Source organism: Scomber scombrus, chromosome 10 (genome assembly GCF_963691925.1).
Source record: "Scomber scombrus chromosome 10, fScoSco1.1, whole genome shotgun sequence".
In the NCBI taxonomy this organism is placed as follows: Eukaryota; Metazoa; Chordata; class Actinopteri; order Scombriformes; family Scombridae; genus Scomber; species Scomber scombrus.
The window spans coordinates 4,925,075-4,952,436 of record NC_084979.1 but is presented as its reverse complement, the minus strand read 5'-3'; the positions used below and the strand labels follow the sequence as shown (position 1 = coordinate 4,952,436).

The window sequence follows — 27,362 nt, the reverse complement described above, 5'->3', positions numbered from 1 at the left end:
CAGCCAGTTAATGTCATTTGTATATTATTACCTTGGAGAATGTATGATTTGGAGCCTTATGGTGGCTCAACATCTTATTAAGACACTTTCATTTATCAACCATCTACATCCATCTAATCTAAGAGTATCTAACTCCTCTAACTTCATCAGTGTGTGTATGTGTGGGTGGTTGGGTAGGGAGGAGTTCAGTGTGGAAGGGATGTGGCATCAACATGACACATTCCACAGGGACCGGCTGTGGGGGGGGGTCGGCGGAAACTAGGCAGTTTGCTGTCACATCCAACAGTGTAAACAACACAGGTAACCGAGACAAACAAATAAACAGATGGACAAGCATAGCATGGACGTTGTGGACGCACATGTGCTCAGACCGGAGGAGGGCTAAGAGGCTGTAATGAAAGTTAAACTCAGAGTAAATAAACAAAAACAAGAATCAGGATTATTAGAATAACAGCGTGTTCAGATCTAGTGTCATCTGTCCCAGAGCAGTTAGCAAGATAAGAATAGCGTCATTTTAAGACAGGCAAAGAGCTGCATAGCTGACCCCAGTGGGACTAAAAGGCAGCACAGATATGTTTAGCTCTCACCATCAGACAGCTACTTTAAAACCAGGCCAGAGAAAAGTCAACAGCCTTTTTATTTTTAACTCCTTCCGAGCTAATTAGTTTACATTCTCCCTCTGCCCTGTCTTCTCTTTGCTCTGCACTTAGCTGACGGATGGGCCGACTCCCACGGCCAAACATCCAGCTGTTCTCTTCCCTCCTCGCCTCTTTATTATCTGCTGCTCTCTCCTCCCCATCGCTCTCCTCTCCCTCTCTCTCTGCCGCGCCTCTCTCTGCAACTCGGACTCCCTTTTCTGCCCCGCTGTTCACCTCCCTCACTTTTTTGATCCTCCCTTCCTTCATCGGCGCCCAGTGCTCCGCTCATAAAGAAGATCAATGACCTTAATGTCATGTATGGTTTGAGAAAATGAGAAAAAGCAATGAGCGGGGCAGAGCCGGTGCTACTGGTGTGAAAGGTGGTGACTAGAGGCTAAAGGCTCACAGCTGGAGGAGATCCAGGAGAATTACTTTAGATATTAAAAGAAATTAAGAAACATACCTCACTGGGCACCTGATCCACATAGCATGCATACCTTGGTAAATAACTAGTTATTAATAATAGTAATAAATCCCAGAATGTAGCTATTATAGAAAAAAAAAAATATATATATATATATATATAAAATCACTATTGGAGCAGCAGTCAACTGGCAGCAGGTATTTTTCTTCACAACCTCTTCATTAATTAACAATAATTATTAATTTCTACACATTTGACAGTTGAGATGCATTGTGTCATGAGTGAATGCCATTTCCTCAAAATGACACCAGAGTGAGCTAGGATGTGTCATTTGGTAAATACAATTCTGCCATCTTCATGTCTCTTCCTCATGCTGTCTTTATGTCTCGCATCCTCGCTAGGAGGAGCTAAATCACGTTAGCCGAATTTAATTTACAGTTGCTCCGCACTGCCAGTTTGTAAGACAGATTTTTCTTTTAAAAAAGGTTCATGTCAAACGAGATACCTGGGTGATTACATGTCATGTTTGTTGCTGTGTCTCAAATCACATACTTCTGTGTAGTACACTTCTTACCAGAAATGAAGATTCGCTAGTTAGCAAGTAGCGTTAGCAAGTTAGTGTTAGCATTCACAATATCGTTCATACCAAATCATAACAGACTAAACTAAACAGCTAAATTAACCCAAGAAACCTACTGATGGCTTATATGTGACACACATAACAGTATAGTGGTGCTTACTATAAAAAACACATTTACATTTGTATAATGTGGTGATGTTCATCGTAGTTACAACATCCTCTGCCACCATTTCCTGTTTGAAACATAGACTGTATATAAGAAATGGACGTAACATCCCCGACGTCACCCATTGGTTTGTGGACTGCTGCTAGGAAGCCAATAGTATCGGATCTGAGCAGCGCCATCTTGAAAATTTCAGGTGCATGCCGGGAAAAATAAAAACACGGATTCTACCTATATGGACATCAGGAGGGGCATGAGGCGCCCTCCTGATATATGCCATACCCTGCTTTATCGTCAAATATAAAATCAGGGAGGCCAAAATTTCACAAATGAACATCATACTGCATTGAAAAAGGCTTTAAACTAGCGTTTGAGACCATAAACACATTTTGAAAACGTTTACTGAGGTTAGAAATCAAGTGAGAAGTTGGTGAATTCTCCATTGACTTGTATTGAGACGGAAGTCCTTTTGACAACAAAACAGTCGCCCCCTGGTGGCCTTTTGATATAATGCAGTTTTAAGTTACTTCCGTATTGGCATCATTTCAGAGGACCGGAACTCCACACCAGGTTTGAAAGTGGCCCCTCCACTTCTGCTACGTAGCCAAGATGGCAACCGTTGAGGGTGAGAAGTGTCCATAGTTCCACACTCAACTTTTTGACTGTTTTGAATGCACCATCCAGGTACTCATAGTGCACTTCATTTTTCCATACTTCTCAGTGTGAACGCACTTATGCACTCAAAATATTAAGAGTAAATACAGAATGCATGATTTGAGACACAGCATTTGTCAATTTCTAAGATTTGATGAAGCTCTTCCAGATCCACAAATGACAAAAAAAAATGTTGTTAAATCGGTGGAGTGTCTCTTTGAGATTTTTAGTGACATATTTTTAAAGAAACTGCATTCTAGAAGAAGGGATTTCCAATTTTTAAAGAAAGTCTGAGGATACAAATTAGCAGCCTTCTTATCATCCCATGTGAACACACTGTTTCACATGGATCCATGCTAGAATACTAGTAAATCATCAGCAAACAAAGATAAAGGCTGGCAGGACGGGCGGTAAATATGCTTCACATGTCCGATAAGAACAAACATTGTCCTGTGCGAGTTTACATCCAGCTCCGCTCTCTGCTGCCCACCTGTTCCTGATGATGTTCCATGTTTTCCTGTCCATCATGGAGTGATTCAGACGTCTCCTGGAAAAGACAGGAATGTGAGTGTCTCTTCCAGCGGGACCAGCTGCCTGCCAGGGCCGTGTCTTGTTAATCTAACAGCCTGTGTAATGGGCAGCGTCTGGCCTCGTTCACTGAGAGTCTCTGTGTGTTAGACGGCCAGGCGGGCGGTCAGTGACGAACTTATGAACAGCTGGGGAAGAATCTTGGACCAAAAATATCAAATAAATTCCGGCCATCTTGTGGAAAATGATAAGTAGCGATAAATAGTTTCTCTATGAATAAATGATACATATTTGAATAGGTCAAGCCATCATCTCTGCTCAGAGAACCATTCTTTAAAGCTTCTGATGGTGGAAAATAAAGTCCTCACTCTGAATAATGACCAACAGTGCAGCCAGAGCACTTAAAGACTATTAAGTGCAGTGGGACTTCAGTGATTGATGATTACTTGATGATTACAATGATCATATCTGTAAAATTCTGCTCTCAAGCCAGCTACCGGCCACAGAGTCCTCAACACGCTGCCTGAGGTGCAGTAAATCCACCAGACAGGACGCACACATGGCCGGCAGATGTTGGGTCAAGCGGTGTGTCTGATTTGCTCGGTTAGTGATAGTTATGGTGTTGTGTGTTTTGTCCCTGGTGCGCGGCGGCGGCTCAGAGGGGAGGCGTGCGGCGCTGAGCAGGGGAGCGGCAGATTTTGTGTTTGCGATAGGTGCTAATCAGAGCCTACGATACAGAAAATCTGGCTCCACTTAGAGAGAAAGCTCGGAGAAAACTACAGCACACATGGGATTATTAAAGGCTTGCATGTTTACAGTACGAGTGTGTGTGTGTGCGTGTGTATGTGTGTGTGTGTGTGTGTGTGTGTGTGTGCGTGTGTGTGTGTGTGTGTGTGTCTATGTGTTTGTGACCTGAGTGCTCCCCTGCCATTTATTAAGCCTTGTGATCGTCTGGCCAGTGACTGTATGTGCTTGTGCCAAATTACAAATAGCATTCTGTCTAATGACTGTTTTCCTGTGTTTTTCTAGCTGTAGTTATGTTCTCTTGCATCCACTCTTGTGTGCAAACAGTATCTAGGAAACTGGAGTGTGTCTGACTGTTAAATGTTTACATGTCAGCCAATTTACTAGCCATGGTTGGTACTATTCAACCTGTGAAAACAGTTGTGCGATGTATTCTGTGACCCTGGAGGAGATTTATCACATCTGTCATCAACCAGAGTAATCCTAGTTTGGATTTGGAGTCACATTTGCAGACTTTGGAAGATGTAGGTGTTTACCCGACAGGGAGGGTGTAATGGTGGATAGGATCAAATGTTGCAGCATTAAAAGTAAGGATATATCTGCCTCTGCTGCATTGATTTTGAGCATTCTTTTATAAACCTATCTCCAAAATCGCCTAACTTAAAGACATCAACTTCACTCAGTACTCTAGAGCTGAAGTATGAGGTACCTCAGAACCTCTTTTAGTGCTCAGACTCAAATTAAAACTTCTTTTTCAACTTCTATTTCAGCTTTCAGCAGCAATTTCTTGGCTAACCAAGCTAGTTGTTCTTCGCCAACCAGCAAATAACTTGGTCTGTCACTGGCCAATAGTTAAGTGGCTACTTGTGTGATGTGTTTCTATTTACTGTCAGTGCCCAAGTGGCTGCTAAGACCACCAGAGTGTAAATGTTTATCAGAGCTCACATCTCATCACTCATGCAAATACAAATACTGTACGTAGCACAATTAAGCTCAGATGATTTGTTGAAGTAGGAGTGGGATAAACCAAACAGTATCATGGTCAGGAGCTGAGAGGAGAAATACAACTAATTAAGTAGAGTTAGCCTATCTAGAAGCAGGTAGGTTTACTGTACATAAAAGAGACATAACAATAGTATTTTTTAAAGGTTTCGGGTTTGATTCATTTTTTAAAGAATGGAGTGTATTTCTCAAAATCTTTGATAATTGGTATGTATTTAATATTAATCTTGACAATTTAATATTTATCTTCAATGTTTATCTTCTAGCTTTCAATTGCCATTAGTGCCAAATAATGATTGGATGTGTCTTTGTCCAAATGCACCTCGGGGGTCGTAGTTAACTGCTGCCTTGACATTTTTATGTACGCAGTTTTATGCCTGAGACGTTTTTAACAAAGATCCAGATATTTCAGTTGTGAATGTTTTGTACTGGTGCTTTAACCAGGAGAGTTTAATCTTGACCCAAGCTGTAAAAGAGCTCCAACTGTAACTCACGTAATGTTGTTTGTGAGAAAAATGAATGGGACTTTCAGGAACCGAGGACGCCTGAAAAAGCACCTGATGCAGAACATCAAAAACAGCGTGGATGTAATTTAAACCCAGGCTTATCAAACACATACTGACAAGATACAGACCAACCACACGCAAGTCCACAATAGATTCACCAATGCTACCAATACAGTACATGTGAAGATGCTGCTTCAAGTAAATGTGGCACTATACAATCAACAACATGCAGTGTTTTTAGGAATTCTCATGTCAACATCATTCAAAATACAGGTGACGTGGAACATGTGTGACAGCTGGGCTGCATTTACAAGCCGAGAAGTTTTATTAGACCTGTGTGTGTGTGTGTGTGTGTGTGTGTGGGGGGGGGGGGGGTTAATTACAAGGCTGCAAGATGAAGCCAGTGCACATTGTGGCTAGAGGTCAGCTCGTCTTACCAACAACATTTTTATCTTAAATATATCAAGTAGATAATTATCACATTAATGAGATCCTTCCCTACTTCCTTCCTTCCTGTTATCGTCTCCACCTTTATCATCTTTCCTTCCTTCCTTCCTTCCTTCCTTCCTTCCTTCCTTCCTTCCTTCTTTCTTTCCTCATCCCTCCTTACACTCCAGCTTGGCACAGTATCACATTATAATTGCTGCTTGTCTGCTATTAGATAATAAAAGGTGTGAAGGTGTCTGAGAAAGCTTTTTAACAAGCTGCACAATAAAGCCTGTTATTAGACCTGGACTGTGAATTGTAGCAATAAAAGAATATAGAATAACACGTAATAAGTAAAGAGGGTGGGCGTGACACTCTCTGCATATTAAACATCGAAATTTACAATCTTTGAAAATGGAAGGGAGCATAATCTCATCCATATTTAATGTCTGTTACTCATATCAAGACTGTACTTTCATTGTGTGAATGATAATATATCTATTTTTAGATTGTATTAATGGGTTTTTTCACACTGTCTTGAAGTCAGTTAGTTCAGAGCAAATGGACAGTATTTATAATAGATAATTGCCATTTATTTAGCACATAGGCTGATATAAAGTCATGTAACGATACAGTACTGAATAGAAACAGTGGGGAACTTTTGCACACTCTAAACCCTTCACTTGAGAGAAAATCTAAATATAAAAAAGTATTTTTTTCTACATTTTTATTAAACAATATCCTCAGATTCATATACCATAAAATTGCCATTTTCTATGTCAAAATTAAAATGTATTCAAATTCTCAAATCATTCATTCTAGTTCAGTGATGTCTTTGTGGCACCGGGTGCAGTTTTAGAGAGATTTATTGCTCTACTGCAGCATTTATAAAGAGAAAGTCTTCAGTATTATAGATGCTGGTCCTCAGAACTCAACAGCTAGTATTGTTCCATAGAGTAATGACTCCTAACCAGGGGGTATTTCTGCTGTTGCTAGGGCTTACGTGCAAAGATTGTAGAGTAAAATTGTACCCAAAAAAAAGAATACAGATTTGATTTACAGTATATCTGTAACACCAGAAAACCCTGTGCTGAGAGCATGGAAATCTGATTAGAAAGTGAGCAGGAAAGTCTAAGTGAGCATTGTTTAGCTATGTAGAAATTAGCTAAAAGTTATGAATAAATTGTTAAAATAGATATCTATAATAGACAGTTGCGGATAAATAAAATGTTGGAATAGTTTACTATTAGTAGTTAGACACTTATTACTAAAGCGCTAACAAGTTGGTTAGCTAAAGCTACCGGATAAATAGATATCTAACAGTAGTTGATGAATAAAATATTGGAATAGTTTAATTAAAGTAATACATAAACAGGTGAAATTGTTAGCTGAAAGTCATAACTAAAAGGAAAATCTTCAGACACTTATTGCTAAAGCGCTAATGAGTTAGCTAAAACTACTGGATAGATATCTAAAGTAGTGGTAAATAAAATATCGGAATAGTTTAATTAAACTAAAAGATAAACAGCCTAAACTGTTGGCTAAAATTCATAACTAAAAGGATAGGCCTACCTTCTTCTGACACTTATTGGTAAAGCACTAATGAGTTAGCTAAACCTACCAGATAAATAGATATGTAATAATAGTGGATAAATAAAATATCGGAATAGTTTGATTAAACTAATAGATAAACAGCTGACAATGTTAGCTGAAAGTCAAAACTAAAGAAAGAATCTACACACACTTGTTACTAAAGCATGAGTTAGCCAGCTAGTTAGCTAGAACTACTGGATAAACAGATATCTAAAAGTAAATAAATAACTGAAATACTTTCTTAAAATGAATGGATAAATGTTTGAAAGTTCTTCTTCCACAAGTAATAATGCAAACTTGACCAAACCAACCAAGTAGAAAGTAAAATATTTCCCTCTGAAATTTAGTGAAATGGAAGTACAAAGTATCATAAAATGCTAAAGCTAACGGAAGAAAAGCACCTTAAAATTGTACTTAAATACAGTATTTTGAGTAAATGTACTCAGTCACATTTTTGTTAAAGGGCTATAGCCTACCAACTATCTGACTATGTTATGGACTATATGTGAGGAAGATAAGATCACTTTATTGGAAACTGAAAACAGTGTGTATATTTTTTAGCATGTATATTAACACACAAAATATCAGTGCACTCAGTGGAATAGTTGAAAAGGTAAAAGTGAGTGAGTTCTTGACTTGCTATACTGTCAACCATCACGCTGCTCAGCTGAAAGCACATGGCAGCACATCAGCTCCACTCAGGTTCCCTACTGTACCAGCCTCCCCATTGTTTTTAATGAGACCATCTCCATTTCCTATTCCTCCTCCTGCTGCCCCTTCATCCTCCACCCTCCCCTTGTGTCCTCCTCCTCCTCCTTTATCTCCACCTCCTCTTTTCATCCAGAAAAGCCCCTGCCAACAAGACCGGGAAACCTAACTCACCGTCCTTTCATGTAAACAAACCTGTTCCCCTTCTCTCTTTCTCTTTCTCTCTCTCCCACCCCTTCCCCCTGCGCCTTAGTCTTTATCTCCCTCTTTTTTTTCTTTGTCCCGATCCTATCCAACCCTTTCCCTCCCCTCTCTAATTTTTCAGTCTCTCTCTCACCCTCTCTCTCTCTCTCCCTCTCTCTCTGTCTCTACTGCTGGTGGTTAGTAGGCTTTACTGCTCTATTGTTCTGGTATCCGCACATTTCCGGAGGCTGACGCTTACAAAGGCTGCGGGAACACACTCTCTCACTCCCTACTGCCTGATACCAGCCCTCACCTGCCCACACACACTTACACACACACACACACACACACACACATACGCACGCACGCACATCTGAGGCGAGCGTCGGTAGTACAACTAAACCCCGTTGCTACACAAACATAAACTTGAATTACAGAGGATTTACTTTTGCCTCATGAGACAAACCACGTTCATCTTTCATGTCGAGTACTCCTTCCATCCTTCCCTCCCTTCCTTCCTTTCTTCAGAACAACAAATCAGTCGCTCCTTCAGTTGAACTTAATCGCTTCATAAAAGGTCAGGGGTCAAAATCAACAGAAGAGAAGTATTATTTTGGTATTTTGCTGTCGCCTGATGAGATTTTTGTTCAAAATTACAATAAAAAGCACACACACGCACACACACACATACACACACGCATGCATGCATGCATGCATGCACACACACACACACACACACACACACACACTTATGCATTCATTCTTCCTACAGGTCCTCCTTGCACCCCCACCCCCCACAGAAGAAGAATAGAAACAGAAAGTGAAAAGAAAAGGAGAAGAGACGAGGCACTGCTGACTCTTTTGTCCCTGTGAGCAGCCTGAGTTCATTCACTCTCTCTTTTTCTCCTTCTGTCACACACACATACACACACACACGCACGCGCACACACACACACACACACACACACACACACACAGTCACACATACATACACACACTAATTAACCCTGTCTCTGACCCGGAGGGATTTTGGAAATGACCCTTGACCTTGCAGCTTGTCCTGAGAGGTGACGGGAGTCTGAATAGACAGCTTTCCAGCAGCGTAATGACAGTGTGTGTGAGTTTATGGACACACACTTCACATCAGACGCATCCTTGTTTCCTCTTGTCCTCTTCTTCTTTCCCACCAACACACTCTCAGCTGATCCTATCTCTCTCTGTAGCTCTTTTCTTACTCATTTCCTTTGTAGAGCAGCCTTTTAAATCATCCCAGTGGTTACGAGTATCTTCTCTTATCTCTGACTTTTTACCCTTTTAACTCTGAGCCTCTTTACATTTACGATGACTACTTGTTATCTTAAAGATGGGCCAAAGAGCTTCTGACTTGAATTCTGAGGTGCCAGATAAGATTTGGGACCCGATTAGTTCTTGGAAATCTTTGGTTGAAGCAGCCAAAAACATTCAGTCCCAGTAGAAATCATCAAACGGAGACACTTGTATCAATCTAATTACTTCATGAATTCATTTTAGTTTTAATTTTTAAAAAGGGTCAGCTTATCTTCTTCTTTAAAAGCTGCAATATCCCCTGGTTCACATCCATCTATCACTGTCCCCTATCAAAAACAGGTGTAAAACGCACCAAAAAGTATGTGATGTCACCTTTTTGAGACCCATGAGAGTAACACAGAAGTAAAAAAGATATTAAGAAAATATAAAATACCTAAAATCATTCTAGCTTTGGCAGAAAATAGTGCGTGTACATGTTGTTATAAAAGATCAACTCCATGACATACAGTAATAAGCTGCTTGGAGGTATCATTTCTGTTAAAAAAGGTTCATTTTACACCCACTCCATCATCTTTAAAAGAAATCAGCAATCTGCTGGACACAAAACATCTCCTGCTTCACTGACAAGTCAAGTTTCCAGCCTAGTTTCCACAATCACATTTGTATAATTTGCCTACTGCACTATGATTGGCTCCAAACAAGTCGTGATGTCACAAATCCCACCTGAGATTTAAGACGAGCACAGAAAAACTTGCTCAGAGGATGAATGTGAAAACATCCTAATCTATTCTAGTGCCGAGCTCTGCACAGTGAAGCTCAAACGTCTGACTGAAGCAACAAGAAGAAAAACATTTGGGAGTGGAGGCGGCCTTGATGTGAAAAAAGGGAAACATTGAAAATAAAAACATAGATATTGCATTCTTATTATGCTCTCATATAAAGCCAACAGCAACAACACTGCTAGAAATGTATTAAAGTCAACAGAAAAAGTTACAATCTATATCCTAACAAGCCTTTGTGATAAAGAGCTGCTGCCAGGTGTGTGTGTGTGGGGGGGGGGGGGGGGGGGGGGGGGGGGGGGGGGGGACACCCTGGGTGCCAGCAGCAGGCACTAATAGACTTTAACTGAAAGCAGTAAGTCTATTGTCTTCTAAATCCAGGGAACAATGCATTAGGAAGACATTTTATTGAGGGTCATTACTCAGATAAATCTTTAGCTTACTGATATCTTTGACCACACACACACACACACACACACACACACACACACACACACACACACACACACACACACACCCTTTACTTGGAAGTAATGCAGGTGTGCACTAATACTGAGCTCATCAATGTTATTACCAGATGATAACAGCTGATCAGACACTGCATGGTAGAGATCTGATCTCAATCTTTTTTTAAATTTCTGTGACACACACATTCAAACATATATACACACACACATAGCACTGGACACACACACACACACACATCCAGTACTGTAGGTAGGTGTAAAGCGGGCGTCTGTATTTGCGGATTCAGCTGGGCTGTTTTAGGAGGGCCATAAACAGAGAGACACCACCCACAGAGAGACAGAGAGAAGGATGACCCCAGAGACCCGGAGGGCACCCGGGGGCCCTAAAAAAGAAACATCAGCCATCTTAACTCAGCACAGGGGGGGGGATGCAGGGGTCGACAATCCCTCCGATCAGCCTCAGCTTTTTGTATTCATAGAGAATGAAGAAGAGTGTCTTTTTTAAATATTCTATAATCGACAGTGACTTTTTGCCCAATTTTGCCGTTTGTTATTCACTTTGGAAGACTTAAATTGGTGAAAAAATGGAGGTAAAGGCTAATATTCCAGTTGACGAGGACAAAAATTGTACCAAAGTGCCGTTTCCAAGGTAATATGTGAGCACACTTCTCTCTTCCCCTGTCATTCTCGGCCAATCGGAGCACAAAGTGGTCTTTTGTGCTTTAAAATCATTTTTATCTTGAAAAAAAAAGCAAACTTCTGACAATGCTGAGATCATTCACTTGAAGGAACCCTCTAGAACAAGTGTCAAGATGTTGAGAAACTATGAAAACTCATGAAACTATCTCACCTCTGCTTCTTCTTCCACATGTTTGAACAGATATTTGATCATATGCTTTATATGCACAGAGCTTTAACGTAGCCTATATTTTCCAGACACTTAATCAAAGAAAAACTCAGTGACCTGGAGACCCGTTCATTAAATCACTTCTGAGGATTTGTTATGGAGCAGAAAACAGGGATTGACTTCAAAGCTGTCGGTGTACAGTCTACTTACCGCAGACGAGCATTGCCAGTGACGCTTGCATCTCTATGCCCGCACATCCAACACTGCTGGAGCTGCAGGCAAACCTGTGGCCGGTGTAACAGTCTGTGTCAATATATGTATAATAACACACACACACACATACACACACACATGCAGCTTACTCACAGAGTCATCTAACAAGCACTGACAGGCTATGGATTAAAAAAAAAAAAATCAAAAACAAACAGGCGACAGGTTATTCCATGCATAAGAGTTTGGTTTAGATGTTTCTAACTGGGGGTTCCCAAGGCTTTTTAAGACTCAGGGGTCTTAAAAAGGGGCCCTAGAAGTCACATTGTTATTTGAATCATCAGTATCCACAGCTTATAAAAATGTTAAACCCGGTTGATTAATATCAGATCCATAGAAACATCACTCCTCTCAGACGCGACTCATAATGTTATTAAATGTTGGTCTATCTCTCAGAAGTCTTTTAGTGTTTAAATGTGTCTAAACTCTGCAACAAGTTCAGTCAAAGCAGTGTAACACTCACCGTTAAGTCCTGTTGTAGATGTTGGCTCCTGTGTTTAATGTGTGACTCTCTTTCTCTCTGGTCCGCTCGCTGCGCAGTAGCCGGACAGAAGCGTTGCTGAGCGGCGTTACGATGCAGCGAGGAGAGACCTCTACTCCTGCTGCTCTCCGCCGGAAACCCAGAGATGGAGTCCCGGAGAGGAGCGGAGCGGCGGGGCGGGAGAGGGAGGGGAGACAGGCAGTGCTGCTGCTGCTGAAGGGAGGGTTGCGTGTTCGAATCCCCGAGTGGGTGGGTTAGAAATGTTGCATTAAATGGGGTAAAGGGATAGGAAGTTAGTTAGAGGGCATACATACAGGGTTAATGTTTTATTGCGCATTGTCCCTGTTTAAATAAAATAAAAATGACCAATTACCAAAGTTGAACGCCTTTCCTGAGTCTAACTGATTTTTAAATTAAATGTAAAACATGGTGCAGTAGTAACCAAAATACATTTGCTGTGTCTAAAATCTTGTTCTTCTGTATTTACACTTCATATTTTGAGTACATAATTGTGTTCACACTGAGAATTCACTATGAATACCTGGATGGTGCACTCAAAACACTTCTCAGCCTCAAAAGTCGCCATCTTGGCTACATAGCAGAGGTGACCTAGCTCTTTTCACACTGGAATTGGTAGCCGAGGATGTTGTAGCTATAGTGAATAACTACATTAAACAAATACATTATATGTTTTTTGCACTAAGCAACACTATACTGGTGTTACATATAAGCCATCAGTAGGTTTGTTGCGTTAATTTAGCAGTCATAATGATTTAGTACTGCTAACGCTAGCCGCTAACGCTAGCTCAGTACCGCTAACGCTAGCTCATTTCCGGTAAGTGTGCAACAGCCATGTTTGATTTGAGACTGTACACAGTATACTACACAGAAGTGTACTAAGAGAAGTATTAGATTTGAGACACAGCATGTGACTTTCAGTTCAGTCAAGACCATAGACTGTATATAAAATGGACGTAACATCCGTGACGTCACCCATTGGTTTGTGGACTGCTGCTTGGAAGCGAATAGTATCGGATCTGAGCAGCGCCATCTTGAAAATGTCATGTGCATGCTGGGTAAAAAAAAACACCTGTGAATCAATCAACCTGTCAATCACAACGTAGCCACGCCCTAATGCATACCCTGCTTTATCATCAAATATAAAATCAGGGAGGCCAACATTTCAAAAATGAACATCATACTGCATTGAAGAAGGCTTTAAACTAGCGATTGAGACCATAAACACATTTTGAAAACGTTTACTGAGGTTAGAAATCAAGTGAGATGTTGGTGAATTCTCCATTGACTTGTAAAGAGACGGAAGTCCTTTTGACACCAAAACGGTCGCCCCCTGGTGGCCTTTTGATAGAATGCAGTTTTAAGTTACTTCCGCGTTCGCATCATTTCAGAGGACCCTAACTCCCCGCCTGGTCAAGCCTCAAAAACTGGAATCCTACATTTCCCATAATGCAACTCAATAGCAGCTTTAACTAACTGCCTGTGATATACTCCAGTTTTTTCACTCAGGATTGTTCAGACCAGAACAGTGCAAGTCTAGTTTGAGTAACAGATTGTTTTTGAAGGCATATCAGACACCAAAACATCTGCACACCATCAGGCACCATGGAAATCAGATCTTTATTGTATCAGTCTCAAGGTCAACTACAGAAATGTAGCCTACCTTTCATGTTGCAAAGTTATCAAGATGATTGTCCACAGCTGTCTTACCTGATGACATCACAGTAAAGTTGAGCCTGGTTGAACTCTTTTAATCACCAAATAACCCTGCTTGTTTCTCTCCATTCAAATGCATGAGGGGGCTGCATTTTAATATACAGATGTTTTTGCAGGCTGAGAATTAACCTGCATGACAAGTAAACTGACTTTTCTTGGTGGGGTAGGCTACAATTGATAGAGTGCTCCTTTAATATAACAATATGCTATACAAGCCTTTCACAGTGATGTCAATGCAAGCCAAAAGCCAGTAAAAAGAGAGAGAACCTATTAAATCTTTGCATTAAATTTGGGCAACAACAAAGTTCTACACTCTATTGTTTCTTTACAATAATATAATTAATGGTGTAGATCATCAATCTAACATTTTTCAGGATCTGTCAGTAAGCCGATGTCATAAAGAGACCAAAACCTAAACCACAAACAGAGATGGCGTGTTCACAGATGTGGTTTCATGTAAGTTTCAGCAGGTGAATTGAACTCAAATCAAACTCTCTCTGAAAAAAACCCACCACATGTTTTCCTGTGAGCCCCTGTGCATGTTTAACTGGGAGCAGGAATGCGCGCACCCTGCTGGACGGATTAGTTTCCCTTTGATTGCACCCAATGAGAGAGCCGCGACCGCGCACACATCACATTCACACATCACACATCACACATCCCCCGGCTGCCTGCTCACACTCAAAAACATCAGCAGCCTCATTCAACAGGTGGCTGGGACCATTCCCGTTTAAGACTTCATGCTCGGTCTTGCAGTGGGAAACAAAGATCAGTTTTTTCCCCGTTATCAAACACTTTCATGTAACTTCATCCATCATATTTTACAAGTAGATCACATTCAATCTTGTGTTATATGTCCGTTTATTCATCCTCCAACATGTCTGATGTGCACAGGTGTTTGAGCCGTAGCTACTGCAGGACAAAGCCTGCTGTAAATCTCTGTCATATTACACATTCCCTGAGCTGCTGGAGGACAGCCTCTCTTTGTTAAGAGGCCAGGATCCAGTGCCAGAACCCAACATGCTTCACACTGAGAGCTACCACTCAATGAATGGAGGTAGACATAAAGTGAAAGAGTCACTGGTATGATATATATATGTACACACTACAGTATAGCCTGAAGGTTTACAGGTAATGATCTGACAACGTTAGAGGCCCAGCACACACACACACACACACACACAAACACACACACACAGGTGTTTCCAGTTGTTCTGCATAGACCTCTGCTCTGGTTGCAATTGGACAGAGCAAGGCTATGAGGTCACCAGCCTACATGGGAATAAGAAAATTAAAGGTATAAAAAGTAGTGGAAATTACTAAGTACATTTACTCAAATACATTTCAATGTTATGCAACTTTCTACTTCCACTTCACTACATTTCAAAGGCAAATATTTTACTTTTTATTCCCTTATATTTATCTGACACGTCACTAGTTATTTTGTAGAATAAAATACATATGATCAAATGCATTATTTAAGATTAAAGCAGTGGTTCTCAACTGTTTGCTGCTTTTGATAACATAAAAAAAATCTCTACATAATCAGACTTGGTGTCTTTGACTGTTTGAACCCCAGAGACGTCAAGTTTGCCAAGAATTCACACACAAAAGCAAAGACTAGAAAAATAAAAAAAAAAAACAACATATAATGAACTGAAAAATGTATGTAGCAGACATCTTCTTTCCTGCTCCATTACTCATCTCATGACCCTTTAGATTTATCATGTGACCCTTCTGAGGGGCTCTAGGTTGAGAACCACTGGACTAAACTATGTAAGCTGACTTCATTATTCATTGTCTTTTAGCTCTGTTTTTGCTCTTCACCAACTTTAGCTGCTAAGTGCCTCATTATGCCAGTTGCTAACTTTGTCCAACCGCTGTTTCGGTGTTGCACAGGAAGTGTGCAGTGGGTTTATATGAGCTCTGTTCTGGAAACAGCTGCCTGCTGCAACTGGAAACAAAGTACGACTGTTGAAGGATGCAAAAACAAAACAATGAGCTGAAAGAAGAGAGAACTCTCAGAGTTTAGAACTGCAGAGTGATTATCCTTGGTGGCTTTGTCTCTCTCACATAAAAGTAGCCAACTGTTTCCCTGTTAAAGAAATATTAGAGTAGAGACGCTGTAATTCAGTGCAGCACCATATTCTGAGGCAAATTCATTTAGCCTTTCCTCAGTAGTTAATTACTTTTAAGGCAGAAAATATTTGTATATATGAGTCATTCATTAGTTAGAAATAAAATATAAAATAGATTTGTTTAAATGATAATAATAAAAATGTAGAAAATCAATATCCTTCTCCAGTTATATCTTACTATTTCTGTTGAGAATGAAAGAGAGAAACACCAACATCTTTAAAAGACATTACATCATGTTTTAATGAAAGGACATACAATCAACACTTTTTTTGTAGTGTGTTTAGCTTTAAAAAAAATCTGCTATCAGTACTCTACCATATATTACCCTCAGAACTGTGTAGGTTTAAGCATTATGATTTTTACCCTCCATGTGATGGAAACATCAATCATGCACAGTCCACTGTACAGTCTTGAGTAGAGGTCTAACCAGCCAAATGAGTGGAAGCACATGTGTGGGTATATTATTATTTTCTTGTCATAGCACAAAAAACACAGCTGTTACTAATGACATTAATGATGTTTAGCGTCACGTACGCTATTCTAGTGAGTCTGGAATGCAGGTATCATTAATGTTATTGATCACACATTAAAAAAAGGTAATAATAGCAGGGAGTCTTGTCTGCATGAGTTGACACAGAGGGAACAGCTCATGTTTTGGAGGAGAGCACAGATTGGAGACTTGCTGAGTAAGAGGCGCCCTCTTGTGCCCACATCATCACACAATTAGGACACAAAACATCAAGAATTATTACATGAATCGAATCAAATTTATTTTTCTCCGTCCGTCATCACAACTCAGAATAAATTTTGCTTATAAGAATATTTGTGTGTATGCGTTCATACGTATTTAATCAAGAGCTTCTTTTGTAATAAAAAATAAACAAAAAAACAAATTGAATTTTAAAAAAATCACTCCGTATTACTCTTAATAGGAATGTCAGTAGCGTACTAATGTGGTCAAATTACAGGACACAAAATCTTAAAAGCACTTGTCAAAATAACAAATTTATGATACATGTATTATTGATGAAATGGATGATCATGGCCTATACAATAAAACAATATTCTCCACTGGTCATCCACTTGTTTTGATAGCTTAAAGATATAAACACCACACAGGATAGTGTTGATATCCAGGAGTCAATAAGTGGTACAGTACATGGATAGAGGAAGGCACTTCTGTGATATAACACTCGACAGGTAATGTGTAAAACTTGAAATACCAGTGACCAGCGCAGTGTCTTATTATCATGGGTGATGTCGTTTTTTTTTTCTGTCCCGGCATCAGTCACGACTCTGCTCAGGACTACAGCAGCATACGGTAAACGGGGGGGGGGGGGGGGGGGGGGGGGGGGGGGGTGAACCACGACCTCCTCTCACACACAGTTACTGACAGTTACTGTACTGCTGCACTGATTTTCGGATGTGGTCCCGCACCGTGGTAGCGTTACCATGGAGCTCCTCCAGCTCCATGCGCTGCTTCTGCATCCGCCTCTCGTTTCTCCTGAAGTTTTTCTCCAGTTCTGCAACAACAAAGAGAAAGAAAAAGCTTTTAATACTTAATTGAACCACTACATTGTGAAAAGGTTGCTATTATTATATCATATGGGGTAATTAATTAGCATTTATAGCTGTGTGTGGTTAACCATAGGAGACTGTGATTGTCAGCGGTAACAGAAAAATCCAGTGTTTATTATGGTGGTGTTCTTTATGCTTTGTATGTGAGTAGTTCGCTCTTATAATGAACTGAGCAGGTGGTATATTCCAGTTATGAAAGGAGTAGAAGGTGAAGTGGTCAGTAGGGAAGCTAGTAAGTGGCAGCTTGCTGTGGGTTATGGTTTATGTTATTTTTGTCCAATTTCCCAGGGTTCTTTTGTCGTTAATATTTCTTGTAAATCAATTTCTCTTTTTTGTGCGTATACTCCAGCCTGCCTACCTGCTTTTTTTTTTGCAACATCCAAAAGGTGCCCAAATACAATCTTCTGCCCTTTATACGCTGTGGTAGCATTACATACGAGAAACATTATGTACATTTTTGAATAAATTCTCAGATATAAAAATTGTTCTTGTCATTTTGCCATTAAAGCTATAGGAATCAACCCTGCAGTGATGTGTTCTTTAAGGCAGTGGTTCTCAAATATTCTACATAGAGACTCCTAAACTGACACGAACTACACCACAGACTACTATTTGATATTTGTTATAAGATGTTTTACACTAAATCTAAGAAGCCCATGACCAGAATAGTCATACATTCTGTCATTGTGTTACTTACTGATGGAATTATAGTCAAAATGAACTATTCCACTGTTTATGAGGGTTGTAATGGTATCTGTAGACCCTTCCTGTTGCATCACTCTAATCATTAACAGCAGTTTGCAGGCATTACACTGCTGCATGGTGTTGTGCATATAAATACTGTGTGTCACCCTGCTTTGTCAAAAAGGACACATTCATGCGTAGCCTATTCTTACTCATAATAAAAGAAGTACTGTGTGGATTGGTACATTAGTGAAGAAGAAGGAGAAGAAGAAGAAGAAGAAGAGGAAGAAGAAGAAGAAGAAGAAGAAGAAGAAGAAGAAGAAGAAGAAGAAGAAGAAGAAGAAGAAGAAGAAGAAGAAGAAGAAGAAGAAGAAGAAGAAGAAGAAGAAGAAGAAGAAGAGAATTATGCAGTTCTAAATAAAGTTAAAATACATTTTTCACGAATAGGCTAAAGGCTTAAATTTAGTTTGCATCAAGCCTGCTATGTGGACTTTGTTTCATCTGCTGCACCGCTGCTACCACAATTATGAAATGCCAAGTTTATTGTCTGTTACTGTGACCCTCATAAAAGTAATATTTTACAATTATACTTTATATAAACTCATTTGTTAAAGTAAGTCATTTGGTGATTTCTAAGCCTTTCAGTTAAACTAACTATTCACGGCTTGCGATTAAATGAACATTATACCTGCTAAACATTGTATTAGCATCTCTAAGTACAGCCTCACAGAGCTGCTTGTTTATGAGTAGCTGGAATGAGAAAACCAGCTCATTCAGAGATGATGTCAGGAATGGGGACGGTGATTGACGTCTGTGTCCAAACAGCAGCTGACACCTGTCTGTACAGCTGTGAGGAGCTATTTAAAGTGACAAATGTATCCATCGCTTGTTCTAGCAGACACTACTTATTATGTATTTATTGTGTCTGAAAACTTAAAATAGGAAAATCTAGTTAAACATTAATGTAAAAATTAACTAATCCAGACTTTAAGATAATCCAGGATGCCTTGGAACCTTTTGGGAGCCACTACTTTACTCACCCATGAGTTTTTGCATGCCCTTGTTGGCTACGTCGAGGAGGTCTTCTGCCTCCTTCTTGATTTCCTTGGCCTTCTGGTTGATGCTGTCCAGGCCTCCAGAATCCCCGCCAAGAGAGTCCACCTTCTTCTGCAGGTCCTGGTACCGTTTCTCTGTGTCGTTGAGGCTCTGTGAGATGACAACATTTGAGAGTGTGGGTTATTGTACAAAAAAAAAGGGATCTGTGTGGTGAGGTCATTTAATCAACGACTGCCATTCAGTTCAACTCAGAACTTCACTTTAGATACTTAAAGAGTTTTACAGACCATAACCACAAACACACATCATGCTGTTTGGACACTCACCCGCTGCACCGAAGTTGCCAGGTTAGTGGCGTTGTCAGCTAGCGCTTTGGCATCCTTCGCCATCTCCCTGTTCTGCTCCGTCTTGTTCTTCAGAGCATCCACGCCCATGGAGAGGTTGTTTAAACGCATCATGACGTCCATCTGCTTGTCCTCTAGCTGCGTCAGCTTTTCCTCCACCTGGAAGGCAAATGTCATACAAACAAGTGAAGAATCAAGAGAGAGATGTGTGAGATTTCTATAGAAATAAAAAAGCAGCATGCTGTACCTCAGCAGTAGCGTTCCTTGTCCTGTTCAGGTTGTTGGCGGCTTCCTTCAGGGCTGTTTTTGCTTTCTCTATGGCCTTCTCTGACACATCCAACGCCTGCTTGGTAATATCGGCCGCATCCTTCACTCCATCTGCTCGGATCCTGGACAACGGCACAAGAAATTAGACCTACGTTTTATTGCTATACTCCTCAGTAATGAGTACACATGTCATAATCGGTGTGGTAATGTGATTTAACTTAAAGGTACCTGATTTATCATTTTAACACAAAGGGCCATTGATTTTAAAATTACTGTAAAAGAGAGTCAGGACATCCATCAACAGCAATAACATCAGGAGGATATGCTATTATACAGATCAAACAGTACCTCAAATCCTTATAGTATTAATACAATACTGAGGAATGTCTTACAGTGTTAGAAACATCACACAATAATTGCATAAAGAGATTTTTGGTCACTTTGGTGCAGCAGAAACAAGCAGTAAAGACCAAAATGAAAAAGAATCACTTTTTAAGATAATGTAACTAACATGATAGCAAACATGATCATGATCCCTATTTACACATGGAGCAATATTAGCATTCATTAGCATTTCATGTGTGTCTACCAGCGCCACAGGCTGCTACATGCTCCATTATAATGTTCCCCTGATCATGGAGAGTCAGTGATTATGGCTGCAGGTCAGTGATGATGCTCTCATGGTGTTTTTGTTTGTTGTTTTATTATTATTTAATATGTCTATTATATGACAGCGTTCAATCACAGCAGTTTAGAGTATGTCCTGGAGAAAATTTTAATCAGATATTGTATCTATGCTGGTTTTAGTGTTTAGAAGATGATTAAGATGTATGCTTTCGCTGGAGGCTGACAGAGCTTGAAGATTAATCAAAGCATAATTGGAAATATCATTATGTTTTACAGGGATTAATACACAGACCCCCCACGACTCATCTTTAATCAGTTGCAGTCCCAGTTTGATAGCACCGGCTTTGCCAATAATACTGCTGCCTGTCAACAAGCCTCACTGCTTGTCCTAAGTAACATGCAGAGTGTCAGCAAGGAGGCAATACACAATTTGATTTTGGGGTGGGAGTGTGGGGGTTAGGACACATCATTATGTGTGATGCTGATGTTAGTGGAAGTGACCCATAAAATTCTGCTTTTATTTGTCCAGTCTGTGCATTTTAGATTTCTACCTCCACCTCAAATATGATGGAAGTGAATGGACTGTTCAGTAGAAAATAGCCTTCTGAAAATACCATATTGTCCCAAATATGAATATACATGATTCTATTCACGCTGTCAGTATCCTTTTCAAGTTAAATTTACGTGTGTCGAAATTCAGAGAGCTGTTAGCATCACTCACTTGGCATCTTGAGCTTTTTCCAGCAGATCCTTGGCAGTTTTGATGTGCTGCGAGGTTTGGTTGACGATCGCATCGATATTGGTGAGGTTGGAAAGGTTATCCTTAATCTGCATGATCATTTTGTCTATCATGGTCCTGTTGACCGGGAGTGTGATCGACAAGACTTGCAGAGCCACCTTCTCTATGCTCTCTGGATCTGCTCCCTCCTCTGGAGAGCACAAGCAGAGAGAACGTATCAAAAATGCAGCAAGAATATAAATCCAGGAGGATTATTTCTGCTCCTGACTTTTAGGCGGACATGATCTTCAGTTAGAATTCACTTCAGTTAAAACATCATCAACATACCAGTGAGGAAGTCTCTGATCTTCTTAATGAAATCTTTGAGCATCTTGTTGGAGTTTTCAAAGTGTTCTTTCTTCTTCTGGGCTTTCTTCACCATGTTCATAGCCTGGTTCTTCACATCCTGAGTCAGAGTGGCTATATCCTGGAGCTGGATGCAAGAAACCAACACGTAATCAAAATTAACATCACAGTCTCATAACCAGATATAAAATCTCTTGTACATTATATTCAAATAACAGTGTTTGAAAACTTCCGGCACCTTTCCGGCTACGCCATGCAGCTCCTTATTGACAGCGTCCAGAGCGTCTGTGACGTTTTGAGCGAGATTCAGCGCTGCCATAGAAGCGCTCACCGTCCCGTTACATCCTTCTCCTCCACACACGCGGTTTCTCTTGTCGTCAAGGCAACCGGCACCGCCGCATCGGCTGTCTGAGCAACTGCCGTTGGCGCTGTTGTTGCCATGACCGCCACATACCTGGATGGAGTGACAACATAAATCATCACATAGGAATACAGAAATGCATGTTTAAATAATTGTAAGACGAAAAATGTAAGAGTAGGAACAAGATCTTTTCTTCCCACAATGGTGAAAGTGAAATTCTTATATAGGTTAGCGTGTGTATTTCCTTTTTCAATGTCTTCTGTCCATGGCTGCTTTATACTGTATGAAAAGCTTCTCATTCAGTTCATTAAATTCCAGCAGCAGTTGAAGGCAGTGTGACAGCAGACAGCCATCCTCTGTGTTTACCCTCATTAAATCACATGTAATTGACGCCAGGCCTCTACAAATAACTACACACACCTGTACACACTTGAGACTGGTTCTGTCCAACTCAGTGTTCTGTTTGAAGATGCTGGATTAACAGAGTTTATCAATCTACTGCCTTTTTTTGGAAAGTGGCACTTCATGTTTTACTCTTAAAATGGATCTCTGTAGTGTCATATCAATTACAAGAAGTGACACAACTGAATTATGATATAAATGGCTACAGACAAATTATGTTATATTTATATATATATATTTTATTTTTTTAAAACAACAACAAAAAAAACACACCATATGCCTCTAGGTGCAGATTTGTGTTGTGAGAGAACAATATTATTTCCTGGAGAAGAATCTTATCATTGTTGTCTTGCTTCACTGTGATTGGTTCATCTGTTTCAGAACTAGTAACCCAGTGATTTGGCTGGCTGAGAGTGTATCTATTAGTCATCACACCCCTTAATCTATACATTTTGATATCCTTATATTATACCCTTTTGTATGTAGCAGATCTGATTGTTCATAGAAGATTTAGCCTACCTTGTCACTCAGGTGGTTGACGGTCTTGTCCAGGCCGTCGGCTTTCTGCTGCAGCTCGTCTAATGATTTGTTGTGAGCGGCCATTTCACGAAGGAACTTGTCTTTACTGGCGTCCAGCAGCTCTTCGGTGGTTGTGCGGGTTTGTTTGGACTGCTCTACAGAACTGAGAGGACCGGTCACTGAGGCGTTGCACTTCTCCTCTGCCTCCAATGATTTCTGATAATACTTCTTCACTTTCTCAAACTGATCTGTGAGGAAACAGGAGCAGGTTTTTTTTTCATTTGACAGCTTAGCAGTTTAATACCTAGTTTCAAACTGTGCGGTGACGTAATACTAGTAGTATTTTCTACCTGCAAATCCTGAGGTGAGGTAGTCATCCAGCTGCTGTTTTTTGATAGCCACAGTGGTGTTGATTTCTCTCAGCTCTCTCTCCATGTCAGTCAATATGCGTTTCAGTGCCCCCTCTTCTTCTGCTGTTGTATTTAGCTCTCGGGTGACGCCCATCAGTCGTCCATCAGTCAGTGCGATCTCCACCCTGAAACACACAGGTTGGGATGTTTTATATGCTGTATGCTGGCTTTATATACTATCTCAGCAGTTAGGTGACTAATCATCTAAATACACACCTGAGGTCATCAATGCTCTGTCCAATCAGCTGGTGGATTCTGTCGCTGTCCTCCCGACTGATCAGATCCTGTACCTGCTTCAGCTTCATCTCCAGCTCTTTGATACGCGTGTCCCCGACTCCCGGCGTGAGCCCGTTCTCCTGGATCTTCTCCACGGTGTACTGAATGTGTTCCAGGTCCCGTTTGATCTGGCACACGGCGTCGTCCCACAGTTGGAAGCACGGGTGACACTGGACGCACTTGGGGAAGGTGCCGGTGAAGCCGCGGGCGCATTCGTCACAGCGCTGCCCCGACGCTCCCTCCCTGCACTCGCACGCCCCCGTTACCCGGTCGCACTGGGCCATCTCCGAGCCCAGATGGTGGCAGTTACACTCTGAATAGAGGGAGGAGGTAAAGGAGGAGAGGGAAAGTAATAACATTGGGTTAAAAAAAAGCAATTAGAAATGATTTACTGTCTCATAATGCAACACTGAATCTGAGACAGGAAGCTAGTTTGTAGTTTAAAGGAACAGGGAGTAGATTTTGTTATGTATCTGTTATGTTTGTCCCTTTTTTGTCCCCTCCACTTTTTCTTTTTCATAACTCGACATTCTGGTGCAACAAGAGGACACTGACAGCGCACAGACAGACAAGACAGAGCAGCACAGATTAACAGCAGCACTGTGCAGCACCAAGTAATCCAAACTATCAAAGGGAAAAGTGAGAAATACACACAAATCTTTATTGTAATATATTCTCATCCCTCTCACTATCCTCTAGCCCTGTGTGCACGCAGGCAGGAGTGAGAGTGAGTTACTATGGTCACGAAGTCAGTTACTAAGTGGCAAGCTTGGTTTCTGCATTATGCAGCACTGAACAAGACCAGAGAGAGGTGGAGTGGGTCAATTTACCACAAATAATGTTCTTTTTTTCTTTTCTTTTTTTAAGTACTACATTCAACTGCTGAAGGTGAAGAGCTTCTTCACCAAGGTGAGAGGAGAGGCGTACCTGAGACTGTGTTTAAGCAGACTAGGTGGTGCAGTGCAATCCAGTCCTGCTTGCTTTACACACAGCTGGCACAGTGTGGATGCTTTCATTCATCATCTAAATATTTCAACTAAAACAATGAAACTTCCATGTTCTTTCTGTTTATTATATGTATTTAAAAGCATACATGAGGACTTTAAGATATATACAGAGGAGTAGAACAGCAGTTCAAATGTATTAATTATCCTATATTTATTGTCTGAACTAAATAAGCAGCACTACCGGTATACCAGCAGCTGCAACACACATGACATCACATCAGCTCTATTTTTACCTTCTACCATTGTCAGCATATATGGATTGATGAATATTCATATTTTTGGTGTCCTGTATGTATATTTTGGAACTTAAACTCATTTCTCTCTCTCACTCAGCTTATCTCCTCTGTTTCACCGGTTTCTCAGTTTAAAGGGGAGATATGACTCTTTAAGGTTTATAGGTAATACAACAGTAACTGTAAACAGTAAAGTCATGTTAATGAGTGCTAGCTAACTATTCTAAAAACTGTCACAAGGTGAGTTACCTTGACACTGCACCCGTGGGTCTCCCCAGTGGAACTGTTCGCACTCAGTGCACTGTTTACCCCCAAAGCCTGGACGACAGTGGCACTGGCCTGTGAACTATTGAAGACACACAGACACAGATTGACAAAGATACACGGATGGACAAATATAAATTATAGGATATAAAAATACAAATATAAACTCTATTTTTGATTTTTTTAGGCTTTCGGAGCCCTACATGCTTCCTCACCATGTTGCAGTGAGTTCCCAGAGCGTGATGTGTGTGGCAGCCACAGGGCTCACAGCCCAGGTCCTGACCATAGTTCCAGTGGTTGTGAGCACACTGGTCGCAGTTATGGCCGGCCACGTTCTCCCTGCAGGGGCAGGCTCCAGTGTTCCGGTCACAGTGACACTGTCCATCACTACAAGCAGACTGGATGGTGCCAGCAGTCACACAGGTACAGCCTGAGATGAGAAACACACAATATAAAATGGAGGAGAATTGGGTGGAGAAAACACACTGGAATTCGTAGGAAAACTAGAAAGTTTTAAGTTGAATGTGATGTAATTTTGTTGGTGTGGAGGTTTATTTGCCTTGGCAGCAACCTTTAAAGCTGAAAGCAAGTTGGTGGTAGATCACCCACTTACATTTTGGGCTACTGACCAGAATCAACTTCAGTTCTAACACCAAAGTGAACATTTCAAGAAAATAAAAGTTGAAGCAAAATGATCAAAATAATGCCATCTTCACTCACGTCTGCAGTCATGGGCCAATGCATTGCCATAGTAACCGAGTTGACAGTAGTCACAGGATGGGCCGTCAGTTTGGTACAGGCACTTGAGGCATTGGCCAGTCCTGGAGTCACATGAGTCGGGGTCCTGGGTGTCGATGTTGCCGCTGCACTCGCACGGGAGGCACTGCCCGCCAGGTTGCTCTGGGTTGCCATAGTAACCGGGGGCGCACTGGTCACAGCGCGATCCTGGGGAAGAAAAGAGAGAATACAGCATGACAATATGCTTTCAGAAACTACAATAGATGAGGTTTGTTTTTAGCTTTTTGAGATGAGCTGATGTCACTTTGTGTGCCCGCTGTCTCCTTATTGTACAATAATCATTTTAATTTAATCTTCAACCTAGCAGTGTTTTGTGTGTTATTTCATCTTTGCCTTTTGTGTCAGTTTCTTTCAGACAATTTCCACAACAACACTTAAATACAGTACACAAAACTGTACAATGAATGAGGAACAAATTCAGAAACAACCTGATAATTAATGATAAGTACATCCATAATAACTCCTAATGGAGAACTGTATAGTGGATAAAGATGTTATTAGTCCAGGCACTGGCCACAAAACTCTGTTGTAATGCACACACACACATACACACCAGTCCTTCACTGTGTGTATTTTGGTCTCCATGCCAACAATCTATGTGAATTAGTGAATGTATTTTGTTTTGTTTTGTTTTATATAAGTATTTATTTGAATTTATGTTAAAACGAAAAATAAGTTTTGTTTTTGAGTATTTATTTGATTTTTTTGTTTTTATGAAAAGGACATTTTGTTTTGTTGTTAAAATTCAAAATACATGTTATAGTTGAGTCATATATTGTATTTTTTTTACTATACACCACTGTATTGTTAAGTTGGTTGGTGGTGGATACATTGATTTGTTGTGGCTTGACCGACTAATAAACAGACCTTTGACTCATTGAAAACATTTTTTGTGGACCTTTAAGATTTGTATTTGAAGAACAGTGGCCTAGATCTTTGTTTCTATCATTGTTTTACACCAGTTTTAATTATTTTATTTAACATTTTTAATATTTATATGTTTATATAATTAAACACAAGCAACTATTGATTATGTTTGGCTCTACTTTATGTGGAGTTTTCTCAAGTTCATTTTTAAAGAAGAAATGTAAGAAATCACTAAACCACTAAAAAATACATCATGTGACAATATCCTAATCCTCCTACACATTTATTTCACAAAATACCAAAATAATTAACAGAGTGATGACATAAAGTTAGTAGCCCACTAAAGTTATTGACTCAGTTGTGGGTGTTCACATTAAGAGCACTCCCCTTACACAATCTCCAGGGCAAAAAAATACACAGTCACACACACAC

At 40.4% G+C, this 27,362-nt stretch overlaps 2 protein-coding genes across 2 annotated transcripts in view; both read right to left on the bottom strand.

The window, feature by feature from the left end:
- lamb2 (laminin, beta 2 (laminin S)) overlaps window positions 1-12,306 on the bottom strand; it is a 55,446-nt gene extending 43,140 nt beyond the window's left edge. Inside the window, exons 1-2 of the mRNA XM_062427303.1 lie at window positions 12,263-12,306; window positions 11,740-11,813 (exon numbers count right to left, since the gene is read on the bottom strand). Coding sequence (XP_062283287.1) covers window positions 11,740-11,770 — 31 coding nt within the window. The 5' untranslated portion in view covers window positions 11,771-11,813; window positions 12,263-12,306. The remainder of the gene's footprint in view (window positions 1-11,739; window positions 11,814-12,262) is intronic.
- A 4,162-nt stretch (window positions 12,307-16,468) lies between these two features.
- Window positions 16,469-27,362, bottom strand: part of lamb2l (laminin, beta 2-like) — a 54,981-nt gene continuing 44,087 nt past the window's right edge. The window contains exons 23-35 of the mRNA XM_062426717.1: window positions 25,986-26,210; window positions 25,481-25,695; window positions 25,251-25,347; window positions 23,702-24,074; window positions 23,426-23,610; window positions 23,076-23,323; window positions 22,032-22,247; window positions 21,776-21,920; window positions 21,431-21,638; window positions 20,063-20,204; window positions 19,798-19,974; window positions 19,456-19,621; window positions 16,469-17,676 (exon numbers count right to left, since the gene is read on the bottom strand). Coding sequence (XP_062282701.1) covers window positions 17,540-17,676; window positions 19,456-19,621; window positions 19,798-19,974; window positions 20,063-20,204; window positions 21,431-21,638; window positions 21,776-21,920; window positions 22,032-22,247; window positions 23,076-23,323; window positions 23,426-23,610; window positions 23,702-24,074; window positions 25,251-25,347; window positions 25,481-25,695; window positions 25,986-26,210 — 2,534 coding nt within the window. The 3' untranslated portion in view covers window positions 16,469-17,539. The remainder of the gene's footprint in view (window positions 17,677-19,455; window positions 19,622-19,797; window positions 19,975-20,062; window positions 20,205-21,430; window positions 21,639-21,775; window positions 21,921-22,031; window positions 22,248-23,075; window positions 23,324-23,425; window positions 23,611-23,701; window positions 24,075-25,250; window positions 25,348-25,480; window positions 25,696-25,985; window positions 26,211-27,362) is intronic.